We start from the raw sequence: 15209 nt of genomic DNA, 5'->3' as shown, positions 1-15209 counted from the left end.
CGAACGCAACACACTGACTGGTTTGTTATGAAACTTTAGTATAGTTTAAGAGACCTTGGATGTCTTTTTGTTCCTTTGTATTTGGGGTAGGTTCTTCCCCTGGTGAATTTTTTTTATTTTTTATTTTTAAAGATCTTTTTTGGAGTAAGTAATTTTTGTCATGTTGGTTTTGTAATTACTTTAAAATGGTTGTTTTGATGCTTTGTAAGCTTTTATGGGTTGTTGTTTTTTCACAGATTCTACGATAAACATTCAAATTTTGAGCATTTATGGTTATAGTTTCGGTAAGTTTGAGTGCTTTTTTCCATGTTTTGGGTTTTGTGTGTTAATTTGTGTTATTTTTCCTACCTTTTCTTTTCTAGTTTCCCCTGATGCAGCCTCTGGATTGAGGCAAAACATGAGTTCATGTTGGGCTATATTTGTTTATGATTGTGCAATTAATATCAAGCACATACGTCCAAAAGATCGCTCTAGACAAGTGGTGATGCCATATTACAGAATTCATTTAAAAGAGCTTCTAATGCAGCATGAGTCACATTGGAAGATATGATTCTGTGGAGCAAGTTTATTTAGTACAGCTGAACTTGGTGGCAATACTATGGATAATTATCTTAAGGATAAGTAAAGAAGAGATTTTTTTTGCTCTTTAAAGGGATTTATCTTGCAAGAGTTTTGGGGTATCTGATTTTTTTGTGGGTTGTTTGTCTTAGTGTATATTTTAATGTTGATTTTTTTTGTTTTGTTTTCCTTATGTGGTACAATATTGTGTATTTTATTGGGAGTTTATGTATATATGTTTTGGTTTTATTTTGTGTTATGTGGGAGAGGTTTTGTATTCTTTTTTGAATTATTGTATAAAATATTGTTTATGATTATATTTTTTACTCTGACTAAAATTGTTTGGTTAAAAAATATGGGGGGAATTTTTATTTATTTTTTTTTTAACTTTAAGCATTTAAATATACAAAGCATAATTAATATTTTGTAAAGCAAGAAGATCAAATAAAGAAACAATATAGGAAATTATACATAGCAACATCCTATTGATACAAATCCATTCCTAACAAAGGAATTAAGAGGGGATGCAAATAATTCAGAGGAGCATTAAGAAAACAAACATTATGATGAAAGGACGATAGCAGTGATCAATTAACCCCTGTATATATAACAAATCAAGCCTGCTGTTCTACAATGGGAATGGGTGAGGGTGTTGAATTATTCCTAGCATCAGTAAACACGCTAAACTGTTCAGGAGAGAAGAAGATAAAATTATCAGAATGAAATTTAATGTGGCACTTAATGGGATAGTGAAGCATAAAGGAAGCTCTTAACCCTAACATCTCCTGTCTAAGCACAAGAAACCCCACTCCTCCGCTCCTGAGTAATCCTAGATAAATCTGGGAAAATATGAACCTTCTGGCCATGAAAATCAGAATTAAGATTATGGAAATAAAAGGACATAACCTTACTTAAATCACAATCTGTAACAAATGAAACAAGCAAAATGGCATGCTCAATAATTTCATATCCTGAAGTTGCAAGAAATTGAGATACATTAAACGAGGACAGATTGGAACGTGTTGATACAGGTAGATAATAGATGGAATAGCATCGACTAGCAATTTCAAGACATCCAAAAAATCTCTCTTTAAAGTCATAACAGGGGGTTCACCCACAACTTTAGGAAATTTCAAGAAATGCAAATTCAGACGTCTTGATTAATTTTCAAGGAATTCAAGCCTTCTGGAAGACATTCCACGCTCTTTAACCAAATTATATTGAATTGTAACAAACTTATCCAAATCCTACTGAAAAGAAGAAATTTTATTGTCATGCTCACGAATCATGAGATCATGGAGAGAGACCAGAGGGTCCAATTTAGAAGCAAAGCTCTCCACCTTTTGAGTTACTGAAGACATATCCTGGCCAAAATGAATCAACTCCCCTATCGAGTCCAATATTACTTCTGCTGGCTTCATGGGGGATTTCTGAAACTCACCCGGTGCTGATGAAACAGGAAAACTCAAAGCAAGAACCAGGGAAAAAACTTCCCTTCTCTTGAATCCGAAGGTCAAACGTCCAAAGAAAAAACGATCAGAGAAGGCAGAATCGACCCCGCTAAAGATGGAGTAACAAACAGATGCAGACTGATAGAAGGCCCTCTCCCATGCAGCAAACAGGTCATCACTCTGCACTGCTGTGATCGATAAGGAAGAACCACATCTGGGTGCCGGCAGGAAGGCTTGAGCTCAGGGGCTGAGAGAAACCTCTTCCCTTGGAGAGACTGGCACTCCTCCACCGGAGCTCTCAATGGGTATGAGCCACCCAAATTAACAGGAGAAGGACAGGCAAAAGAAGTTATTAGCCACTGCCCATCAAGGTATAGGGTTTCAGTGGGGTAAACCCTGACCTTCCCTTTACATTTAGGAAGCATGAAGGAAGGTAACAAATTGAAGAAAGCTGAGGTACAGGAAGCAGCTTTTGACATCTCCTCTCACATGGCCATCTTGCTTCCTTTGGGGGAATATCTGTATAAATTCTTTATTATGTTTTTGGGACTATTAAAGATGTCTTATTTTTTATATAGTCATATATTGTGAGCACTTTCCTTGATTTTTTTTGTTATATTATACTTAGGTGGGTTAGTGTGTGTGGGGGGAGGTTTTGTTTTTTTTTTAACTTTATTAAGGATTTTTTTGGCAAAGTACATATTTAGCCAGTTTCTCTTCACCTTATTTCTATCAACTAACCACCACTTCTTCAATCTCTTTTACAAAAGCTGGGTATATTTCCTTTGAACTAGCAGTAAGTGAATTAAACTCAGAAGCATGCACTTGTGAATCACACAGAAGTCTATACAGAAATGAAGAGCAACTTAAGGCACATAAAATTGCATCCACAAAAGTTAATTAAAACCCACTATATGCACCCTGATATACTATGATGCAAAAGTAAATCAAAAGGTCCCATGAAGTGGTTAATAGGGATGTGTATTTGTTTGAAATGAATGGGTAAAATGCATTGAATAAGACTTTGTTTCATTTGTAGACTTCTAAAACAAATTGAGGGTGACCATGAATTTAAACAAATTTTAATTTCATCTATTTATGTTTCCCAGTCAAATCTATAGCCTATTGAAAGGTGCTACAGTGAGACTTAACTTTGGCAACTAAGAAATTCTTTAGTGAGCTAGGACGGAGCAGAGGCAGGAGATGTAGGTAAGTAGACAGGATTGAGCACTAATCAAGGTGAAGCTGCCCTGCTCAGGAGTCTTGCTGGACTCAGCCTTGCTGCCACCCATGCCCTTATGCAACCCTTATTTAAAAAAAAACCCAACAAAAAAAAAAACCAAAGGATTATTTTCTGCACATATCCAATTGTTCACAGGGATCTTGTTGCTACCCAGCCTTGCTGCCTTACCCTGATGTACCGCTTTGGTGGTCTTACTGCCATACTCCCAACTGTATACCTTGGGATGGGTGACTACTTTGCACATCTCATAGTATCTTGGGACCTTCATGCCATTCTGTGATGCTTTGCCCCTTTATCAGAATCTGAAGGATTTTTTTTGCCACCTTTCATGGTACCTTGGGATGTTCATGCCACTCTGCCCCTCTCATACTGCCTTTAGTGGTTCAAGCCACTTTTATTGGTGCCCTCTTTTGAAGCTTTGGGGGTATTCCTGCCACTCTGCAGCTGCTTTGGTCTTCTCATAGCGCCTTGGAGAACTCTTGCCACTACTGGTACCCATTTGCTCTTTTACGATGCCTTTGGCTATTAATGCCATTTTTGGTGCCACTTTGCCAAAGTCTTGGTTGTCTTGGAGTTCTCTTCACCCTTCTGATTATGTCTACCCACAAGTTAATTAGAACTGATTAGAAAACCCCAATTTCACAGTTCCTAATAGGCTGCATTGCTTCCCCCATTGACTTTAATGGGAAATGAAAAAATTTTGTGCATTTGCAACGAGCCAAAAGAATGGAGATGACCTACGAAACAAACCAAAATTATGCCTCCGCACATTCATAGTGGTTAAAGCAAAAAGAAAAAGAAAATCTAAACAATAAAAAGGTAGATAAAATTACCTTAACTGAACTAAATGAAAGCGAAATGAACTAGAAGTAACCACAACTTAAGACATGGAATTCTGAGAAAAGGCTCCTTCACAGAACAAAACGGAAATAGCCACACACATGCTGAAACAGTGCAAGGATTTTCAAGATTATTATGGAATTAGGAAGATCAAAGATGTATCTGAATATTTGCAGTACTGATCTTTAGAATAATAAATCTAAGTAATAAACCAACAATGTATCCATTACCATATAATAGAAAATAATCTTACCCTCACTCAGTCTGTTTTAATCTTGCCTCTGATAATTTGTTGGTGACTTGTATGATGTCACTTCTCAAGAATTACTTTGTTGAAAAGCACAATAAAAATTTTAATATTCTCACAAAATTAGTTTACCATTGAATAAACTGATCCATACATTCTATATCAGCAGAACACATAGGCATGCTGATGCAGAATATACAAAAAACTAATTCAAAGAATGGTGCAAGCAACCCAACAAAACAGGTCACAAAACTGCTAGTCCACTATAGTTTATTAGGATTTTTTTTTTAAACAGAAATCCTGCAACACTTACTTCATTGCCATGGACCATTAGATGATGTGTTGTAACTAGGGCTTTGAAGACAACCACCCAACTACTATTTGTTGCTCGTTCAAAGAGTGTGTCAGCCATCTGAGGAATATTCACATTTGTCTCATTGGTAGCCTGGATCAAATCTGAAAAGAAAAATACAAAGAACATTTTACTGAGAAACAAAAACACCTGGTAGAGTATATGATTTCAGCTATATATAGATGGTAAAAAGGGGTAAAATATATAGAAAATAATAAAATTCTCAAATTGGTACTTCAATCAAAGCCATAAAAATCAAGCCAAAACTTCTTAAAACCAGCTCAAGGATTCCTCCCTCCTCCCCCAGAAACTCCATGCAGTATTCTGTTCAAATTTAAATTATAAGGTAACAAAACACTTTATCTGAACAATTATCACTTTCCCTAGGAAGCATTGATATATAAAGTAATATTCTTTTACAAACATAGTAGCATAGTAATGATGGCAGACAAGGACCAAATGGTCCATCCAGTCTGCCCAGCAAGCTTCTTATGGTAGTATCTACTGCGCTGCATAGGTTATCCCCAAGTTTCTCTTTTACTGGGTAATGAGCCTTCTTGAAAATTCAGATAGTGCTACTCGACATGCATTGCTTATGGACTTCGCCATTGAAGCAGTCCTGTGCTTTTTACCTTGTGTCTGCGCATCAGTACCCCAGACTGTAAAACTCAGGGCCTGTGTAGTTTGTCGTCTGAATCCAATTCCTCTTACCACCACCCCTCCCCCCCAAAGCAGAGAGCAATGTTGCACTTACTAATAAGCCTTGATGCCTTTGACGCAATGAGTAGTAATCCCATGCCTTTTGTTAACAGTAGTAACTGCTGCTCCGTACAGGTTATCCCCATGATTATCAGTTCCCCAGAACAAAAAGCTGAGTCCCTAGATTGTTTGTATCTAATTCCCCTTTCCCACCTGCCGTTGAAGCAGAGAGCCATGTTGCAGTTGCATCAAAGCATCAAGGCTTATTGGTAGTAATCCCCATGTCTTCTGTTAAGGGTAGTAACCTCCACACCAGCAAGTTACCCCCCCCCCCCCCCCATGTACCCTTTTCCTCATTTCCATCCTCTGCCTCTATGGATTCACAGTGTTTATTCCATGCCTCTGAATTCTTTGACTGTTTTTGTCTTTACTACCTCCTCCAGAAAGGCATTCCAGGTATCCACCACTCTCCGTGAAGAAATATTTCCTGATGTTGGTTCTGAGTCGTCCCCACTGCAGTTTAATTTCATGACCCCTAGTTCTACTTATTTCTTTCCAAAGCAAAAGATTTGAAGTCGCTACATCTTTAAAATATTTCAGGTAACTGAAGGTCTGTATCATAATTCCCCTGCACCACCTCTCTTCCAGGGTAGACATATTTAGATCCTTCAGCTTCTTCCAATGCGATGGGTTCCACCTTAACCTGAGTGGAAACAGGGTGCTGGTGCCAACGTTTAAAAAGAACAAAGAGCAGCTTTTAAACTAGAATGTGGGGGAAAGCTGACAACTGTTCAGCAGCACATGGTTCAAAGAGGTATCTTCAAAAAGATACTGGCAAACCAAGTAAGTCAGAATGACCCAATAGAGAGATGTTTGTAAAAGCTGAAAAAAACAAGAATTTATTTAATCATGGAGATAAAAATGACTCAAAACTGCCTGGGTTATCTGATAAGCAGGGTGTGGGTTCATATATAAATAGAAATAAAACTACTTTTAAGGGTCTGTATGCAAATGCAAAAGACTGAAGAGTTAGCTTGCAGAACATTTGTTTGGAGTAACGTGGTGTCCTTCTATAGCAACTGTGCATTCTGCAGAGATTCTTCTCTGGTTCAATCCCAACCCTATAAAATGCTTTGGTGTTATGATTAGAGCTCAGGTAGAGAATTATATACATGATTAGTGATAAGAAGTCGGGTTAAGCTCCCGAAGAATGTCCTATTTGTTTTTGGCTTACCATATAAACCTCTTAGAATATATAGAATAAGTTTCTGCAATGGGCATACTATGGAAAAAATGGACATATAATAACCAGAAAAAACAGGCCTAGAGACTTTTCCAGAACTTGAACGTTTTAGAATATTTTGCAACACTTAAAATTTGGAGCTTAACTGAGTTGCAGAGCAGGTGGACCCTGTACTAGCAAGGCAAACAGAAGCCTTTTGGAACTTGGCAAGTATTGACGAGAACGAGGACATGATTGCAGCTGAGCCAGAAAGATATCTGGCAAAGCTGAACTTATCGACTGATGAGAGCTGCAGAATAAATATCATCTTGTAAGCATCATATGTATTTTAGGAAAACAACAAACCAGTGAAGGGAAGCCTCGTTTTCAGAAGCTTCTTCCATCCCCCTCCCGATCACATGGAAGAAGTAAATAGCATGTGATGTGATGAACCATTTTGGTCTCTTTTGACCCAAGTAACTCAAGATGCCCTGACATTTTAGGGGTTTGGATTTATGTTCGGATCCAACCAATTAGATAAAAGACTTACAAGCAGATGAGAAAAGCAATCTTGCTCCTTGTTTGCATAAGAAAGCATCATAAAAGAGAGAGGCCATAGCCTAAAAATTTGCAAACACTCAGCCAAATGTATCCAGGCAATGCAAGGCATCAGCCCCAACACAGACCACTTGGGGCAGTTGACCAGGCCTTGGGTGTACAACCAGATAGTCAGATCCAGCCCAAAGCAAATGTAAGCAGCCCAGCTGCAGACGTGACCAGAAGGAGACAGACCAAACCATGCTGAGGTGGGCCTAAGACCAAAAGGTGATACATAGAAGCGATATGGACTCCTGGCGATAAAGACACTTCACTTCAGGGAGCAGTAAGAAAGTCAGGACACTGGGAAGTTAAATGCACTATTTGCATATCATATACAATGGGGAACTGAAAATTGAACAATTTAAATTTGAAAATATAACATTACTTGTACATATATTCACAATCAAAAAATTATACACATTATCTCTGAGTCTTAGAATCTGTGTCAGTGTGTGAAAGGTTCCAGAGTGAATGTGTACTGTGCGGTCCATAGGTATACACTACCTCATTCCATTCTCCAATTTGGCTTTAAACACACAAGTACATTAAGTTCCCAAACATTCCATCATTAAAACTCTTAATATTCCAATCAGATTAGTCCCTAATCTTCTAGTTGTCAGAAGACTACTGAAAATATAGCTCTTCTGGAGGCAGGTTTTGGACCATAAAGTTAAAAAACAGCCCACTTCAAGCCATACTCCTTGATATTTATCACAACCAAGATGATATCTTATGAGTCTGCAAAACATTCATGAGCAAATATCCCAATATACTAAAACAGTAGCTATGTTTTTCTTATTGCTCTACCTAATAATGCGCCTTACTCTGAAGAACTTCTCTCGCATATTTATTTTTTGTATACTTATGTTGTAATCCTGTTACGTCTGCATAATCACCTAACTGAACCTTTTGAGTTGGTGTATCACCATTCAGATGTTATATTATATCTTTATTTAATACAAGTTAATTACATGCGTCTCATCTATCCAGACAGCAAACTCCCCCAGTTCCAAATTCCAAACTTAATACAATTTAATTCAATACCTATACGTATATGTATAAGGTCCAGAACTTTCTCTGGTGAACTTAATATTCATCAAGGCAAGTTGCTCGATATATTAGCTCATGCTCTACAAATAAATCTTGGGAATTGGAAAGACAAATTGCTTAATTACATTTTTTGGTGGAACTCAATTTGTAGGGTGCATAAATATGACTTAGCTGTGGCTAGCAAATTACCACAGAAGAAAAAAACATATGTAACTTGGAAATGCATTTCTGATTACCTTGATTCCTAATGTATTCCTTAAAAATTAAATAAGATATAACATTGTGAGAAAACTCCTGCACTTTAGTTTTTGTTTTTTTTTTTAAGTTTTTATTGTATTGTTTTATTAAATACTATTAATAAAAAGATGATACAAAATTATTCAGAGTTGTTAAATCACAAGCAGATTGTGATAAATTGCAGGAGGACCTTGCAAGACTGAAAGACTGGGCATCCAAATGGCAGATAAAATTTAATGTGAACAAGTGCAAGGTGTTGCATATAGGGAAAAATAACCCATGCTGTAGTTACATGATGTTAGGTTCTATATTAGGAGCTACCACCCAGGAAAAAAATCTAGGCATCATAGTGGATAATACATTGAAATAGTTGGCTCAGTGTGCTGCAGCGGTAAAAAAAAAAGCAAACAGAATATTAGGAATTATTAGGAAGGGAATGGTGAATAGAACGGCAAATGTCATAATGCCTCTGTATCACTCCATGGTGAGACTGCACCTTGAGTACTGTGTGCAATTCTGGTCACCGCATCTCAAAAAAGATACAGTTGCACTAGAGAAGGGCGACCAAAATGATAAAGCAGGTGGAACAGCTCCCCAATGAGGAAAGGCTAAAAAGGTTAGGGCTGTTCAGCTTGGAGAAGAGACGGCTGAGGGGGGATATGACAGAAGTCTTTAAAATCATGAGAGGTCTAGAACAGGTAAATGTGAATCAGTTATTTATTCTTTCGGATAATAGAAGGACTAGTGGGCACGTCATGAAGTTAGCAAGTAGAACATTTAAAACTAATCGGAAAAAAATATTTTTCACTCAGCGCACAATTAAGCTCTGGAATTTGTTGCCAGAGAATGAGGTTAGTGCAGTTAGTGTAACTGGGTTTAAAAAAGGTATGGATAAGTTCTTGGAAGAGAAGTCCATTAACTGCTATTAATCAAGTTGACTTAGGGAATAGCCACTGCTATTACTGGCATCAGTAGCATGGGATCTACTTAGTGTTTGGGTACTTACCAGGTACTTGTAAGCCTGGTTTGGCCACTGTTGGAAACAGGATGCTTGGATTGATGGACCTTGGTCTGACCCAGTGTGGCAATTTCTTACGTTCTTAGATTGAACACAATACTTATATCTCAATATCCCATACTTCAATAATAATAAAAGAGCCTGTACAATGACCAAATACTACATAGAACCTAGCCAGTTCAAGTACTGGGTAATTCATTCTCACTCTCAGCCCTGTCTTCACTGACGCCTTAAAATTTTAGATGGTCTGCTTCTAGTCTGTCTTCAAGAGTAAGCTCAGTCCACATCTCTAGGCCAGTCACTAAAAGCCATCTGTCTAATGACAAGGCAGGCCTACGTCTAAGACCCAGAAATGCTTTCTGGGATGATCATAAAGTTCTGGTGAATATATAAGATTTAATACTCTTGACAGAGAAGATGGTATACCACATCAAATGCATCATTATCGATAGAACTTAAAACAGAACACAAGCCTCAACTGGCAGCCAGTGTAATTTATATAAGACTGGTGTAAAGTGGTCATGTTTCTTACCTCCTATTTCCAATCAGGCTATGTTCTGAGTAAACTTCAATCACTGAAGACTAACTCTTAGGAGCCCCTGATATAATATATTGCAGAAATCAATTTGACTCGTAATTTGCTTGTTATCTATAGCTTTTAAATCAACTGTCAACTGCAACATCGCTCTCCGCTTCGACAGTGGGAGTAGAGGGGAACTGGAGTCAAACGACAGTCAACACTGTGTCCCTTTTACAGGCCGGAGTAAAGATACATAGACATTAGGGAAAAAGCACCAGGACTGCTTCTACCACCAAAAGCAAAGCTTGTTCACGCAGCATTGTCTGAATTAAGAAGATTGCTCATTCTGTAAAAATGTTGCTAGTAGTAATTTTGTTATGGGTTTGACAGCTGCTTGGTTTTAATTGTAACTATTACTACCTTTAACATGAGGCTTGGGGGTAACCTGCACGAGGAAGCAGTTACTACCCTAAGAAACTTGCTGGGCAGACTGGGTGGACCATTTGGTCTTTTTCTGCCGTCTTCATGTTACTTTTCTAAGATAGAAAAAAAAATATGATTGCAGTGATTAAATTTGAATTTTTGTCTGTAGAGTCACATGTCCAAACTATGCACTTCTGCCTTTGGGACGAGTAACAAATCTACTTATGAAAAAGACAGACACTGGCCTCTCTCTACGGCTAAGATTCTGATTTCAGTGGGTTTAATTTCAAGTTACTGTGGTTATACCAAATCCCTACAGCTGCTATCCACAGGACGTCTTTTTTGTTTGCTTTACTGTGCCATCATCACACACTTAAAGCCAACTGACTCACTCTAGCATGCTTTTGAGTTCTCTGGTTGGGAAAACTGCAGAATGATTGATGATCAATAAAGCATATTTTAGGACCAGCCTGTAATATCTTAAGGACAAACTATAATGGTAAGTCCCAAATAGAACAGTGCATTCTTCACAGGATGCTCTGCTTTGTGGGGGGGGGGGTGTGCTGGGGGGGGGGGGGTTATTATTATATTGAGACCAAAAACAAAAAAAACCAAAAAGGAGGAAGAAAAGCATTCTAATGTTTTCCCAACAGCCTTTTTGGAAATGTATCCTGAGGCTAGTTTGGGAATGTTTGAAAACTCAAAAAATGTGAATCTTCACAGAAGGTTTTAAGTATATGGTCTTTGCCTGAAAATGATCAACTTGGAATTATTTCACTGGTTGAGGTCACCCTGTCAACTCACAAAGACAGACACCACAGGTTTGGAGCAAAGAGTACACAAACCTCTCTTCCTTGAATCAAGTTTCAGTTCACAGAGAGCCCTGTGAACACGGTTCACTCGTTTTCCAACCTAGAGTAGCTCAACTTTCCTCTAAATCCATGGCTCCCAAACCTGTCCTATGGGACCCCCAAGTTGGTCAGGATATCTATGATGAATATGCATGAGAAATTTGCATGCAATGGAGGCAATGCATGCAGGCCACTCATATGCATATTCATCGTGGATATTCTGAAAGCCTAGGAGGTCACCCAGGATAGGTTTGGGAATCACTGCTCTAGATGTCCTCATACCCTCTAACTGACACCAAAACTACACACAATCTGTTTTAACAGTAGAATGTGTGGGACTTAATGATGTCTGTTTGTCCTGGTCTTGGGTACAGCCTTGAGTTTGGAACTTAAATGTCAAGCCTTGTTTTAACTAAAAGGTAGTAGCCTCCATATTTTAAATGCCACCTCTTTGTGGAAAGTCTCCATTCGTCTAATCCTGAAGAAATATGAATTTATTAAAATATATTATCCACTTCATTGCATTAACAAAGTTCAAAGCAGATTACAATATAAAAATACATACGTAATTAAAATACAAAGATAAGTCTGCAAAAAAAAAGCTGCCAGAAGGAGCTACTTCCAATTAAAGATGATAAAATGCTCCATAAAATAGAAACCAGGAAAACCACATGATCATGAATTTCAACTAAACGCCCGAGAATATACAAATGTTTTTAATGCCTTCCTGAACAAACTATGGCATTCAATAGTCCTAATATGGTCTGGGAGAGAATTCCCAAAAAGTGGCCCAGCAACACAGAAGGATTTCTTACACTACCCTAAATAATTCTCTCAGTTTTGAGATTGGATCTTAAAAGCAATAGCTGAAGAAGTATAGTGTAATTAGTTGACAGGTTCTGTGTGCCAGTGCATTATTAGTGTAGGATTACAATTTGATGTGCATTAAGATGTAAACAAGAGAACTTCTTTGCAAAAACAGGTTATTTACATATTGCAGACAGAAGTCAAAAGCCTAGATCAGTGCCTCCCAAGCTTTTCAAACCCAAGACATATGTCAAAAAAGCAGCTAAGGAAGCACTAATAGCCCCCTTGTCTCTCTTCCAAATTTTTACACAAAAAGGAGAAAATGGGCACAGACAAGCTCATCACAGTGAGCTAGAACCTATGTACAAGTGCGGGAGAAGAGAGAAGTCTGTGTGATGCAGGCAGCCGGCTCAGTTATCTTGGCTGCTGTACGTGCTGCTGCTACATCCAACGCTCAGAATGAGTCACATCCAGTGCTCAGTGCACGCTCTTCCCTGTCTCACTAAAGCCTGGGGGATAAGACAGAGGCCGGAAGGACTGAAAGGCGGCAGCTCAGGAGGTGCTGCTTGCACTGTAGGCGTCACACACAGCAGAGCCTGGCTCTCTGTGCCCTGCATGTTGCCCATTAATTTCCACACTCCAGGGTTCATGCTGAAGTTAGAAGAGAGGCATGCATGATTACACACATAGGAGCCAACTTTTCAAGATGACTGAGAATTCTGAGCTCAATACAAATTACAGTGTCTCAGCAAAAAAAAAGAAAACAGTAGATTGTGAGTGTGACTGGGTAAGACATGTAGCCAAAAAAAAAGCTATGGAAGTACTCTGTCCTACCTGTCATTCTCCGTCCTCCTGCTCCATTATTTCCCCTCCCCCAGGGCCATTCACCACACTCCCTCAATCCCCCCCCCCCAATCTTCCCTTCCTCCTCTCCCTCCTCACTCCATCCAAACTCAAATTCTTCCCCACCTGCATGGGCACTCTGAATTTTATATATTTGGGGTAAGGTGTTTAATATCCCTCTTCCAGCTGAATTCCCCACATCCTGCTCTCCATTTCCCACTGGGCTGTCACCTCTCTTCCCCTCTTTTCTCCATTCCCCAGCAGCTGCTTCCTCACCACTCCTAAGCCAGCTTCCCTCTGCAGACTTGCTTCAGCCATCCCTTCACAGATTCCCACTCCTCATCAGCATGTAAGACTTCCCTTCATTGGCATGCTCATCTCATCTTTCAATTTGTGATTTCCCTTCCTCCGTGAGCTTAGATCGCTTGCACTTTTTTTTTTAAATCACATTCCTTCTATCTCCCTACCCCCCTGCAGCACTTCTGGCACTCAGATTCCAGGCCAGAGCAATCCCATGCCTGCAGTCCACATAAGGCACTCCGCGACCTGCACGTCCTGAGCTCTAGCGGCTCAGCACTTAGCATCTCCCCAGCTCCAAGACCATGACCACAGCCACATGTGATGCTTCCCGAACTTGATTTGGAAACCCCAGAGAACTGCTATCTAATGTGGGAGCACTCAGAGGGAGGATCAGTGTGCTGCGGCAGTCAAAAAAGCAAACAGAATGATAGGAATTATTAGAAAGGGAATGGTGAATAAAACAGAAAATGTCATAATGCCTCTGTATCGCTCCATGGTGAGACCACACCTTGAATACTGTGTACAATTCTGGTCACCGCATCTCTGAAAAGATATAATTGCGATGGAGAAGGTACAGAGAAGGGCTACCAAAATGATAAGGGGAATGGAACAGCTCCCCTATGAGGAAAGACTAAAGAGGTTAGGACTTTTCAGCTTGGAGAAGAGACGGCTGAGGGGGGGATATGATAGAGGTGTTTAAAATCATGAGAGGTCTAGAATGGGTAGATGTGAATCGGTTATTTACTCTTTCAGATAATAGAAGGACTAGGACTCCATGAAGTTAGCATGAGGCACATTTAAAACTAATCGGAGAAAGTTCTTCTTCACTCAATGCACAATTAAGCTCTGGAATTTGTTGCCAGAGAATGTGGTTCGTGCAGTTAGTCTAGCTGTGTTTAAAAAAGGATTGGATAAGTTCTTGGAGGAGAAGTCCATTACCTGCTATTAAGTTCACTTAGAGAATAGCCACTGCCATTAGCAATGGTAACATGGAATAGACTTAGTTTTTGGGTACTTGCCAGGTTCTTATGGCCTGGATTGGCCACTGTTGGAAACAGGATGCTGGGCTTGATGGACCCTTGGTCTGACCTAGTATGGCATATCTTATGTTCTTATGTCTTACTTAACAGGGGAATTTGTATTTATTTATTTTCATAAGTGGGGGGGGGGGGGACAATGCTCTCCTCAATTCAAGCCTTGACCACAGCCCCTCAGTACTGGAAGGGGCTAATTTTTATTTATTTATTTATTGTTTGTGTTATACCGAGTTTCATGACAGGCATCACATCAACCCGGTTTACAATTAACAAAGTGTATAAAACATAACATAACGTAAAACAATGTTCTCAAAAAGAACCTTGAACTTTAAATATCGTGAATCAGATAAAGGAATTGAGAAAGTTACAATAAATCAGGGAAATCAACTTGGAACTGGAAAAGGGGGGAGAGATTGCACAGAGCAATATTTACATTTCAGTCTATTAATGTAATAGAGTAGCATAGTGAGTAAATAAGAATATGTGAGAAACTGTGGCAATACCTCACTATGGAACGGAACATAAATAACCAAATGCATAAATACGACAGTGGTATGATAAAAGTTCAGCAGGTATTGATGATTGTCAATTAAGGTTGATTGAATTGTATTTGGTCCAGTTATTGGATAAGAGTTTGTGCTGTTTAATGGAGGTATTATTCAAGGCTTGGAAATGCTTTTTTGAAAAGCCAAGTTTTTAGTCTTTTCCTAAATGTTAGAGAGCATGGCTCCTGTCTCAAATCTGGTGGGATAGAGTTCCAGAGAGTTGGACCTGCTGAAGAGAAGGCTCTGAGACTTTTTGAGAGAGATTTTGAGCCTAGGATATCGTATGTCACCACAACCTCCCTCTTCCCCATCCTTCCAGTACAATCCCTTATTTGCCCTGGTGACTGCAAGGCTTGGAGAAACAGC

At 39.0% G+C, this 15209-nt stretch overlaps 1 protein-coding gene across 13 annotated transcripts in view; it reads right to left on the bottom strand.

Moving 5' to 3' along the window:
- SNAP91 (synaptosome associated protein 91) overlaps nt 1-15209 on the bottom strand; it is a 384555-nt gene that overhangs the window by 312930 nt on the left and 56416 nt on the right. For all 13 annotated transcript variants that reach the window (XM_029595502.1, XM_029595503.1, XM_029595501.1 and 10 more), the window contains one exon: nt 4653-4795. In XM_029595502.1, coding sequence (XP_029451362.1) covers nt 4653-4795 — 143 coding nt within the window. The remainder of the gene's footprint in view (nt 1-4652; nt 4796-15209) is intronic.

Source organism: Rhinatrema bivittatum, chromosome 3, assembly GCF_901001135.1.
Source record: "Rhinatrema bivittatum chromosome 3, aRhiBiv1.1, whole genome shotgun sequence".
Classification (NCBI taxonomy): Eukaryota; Metazoa; Chordata; class Amphibia; order Gymnophiona; family Rhinatrematidae; genus Rhinatrema; species Rhinatrema bivittatum.
This window is presented reverse-complemented; position numbering and strand designations above follow the sequence as displayed.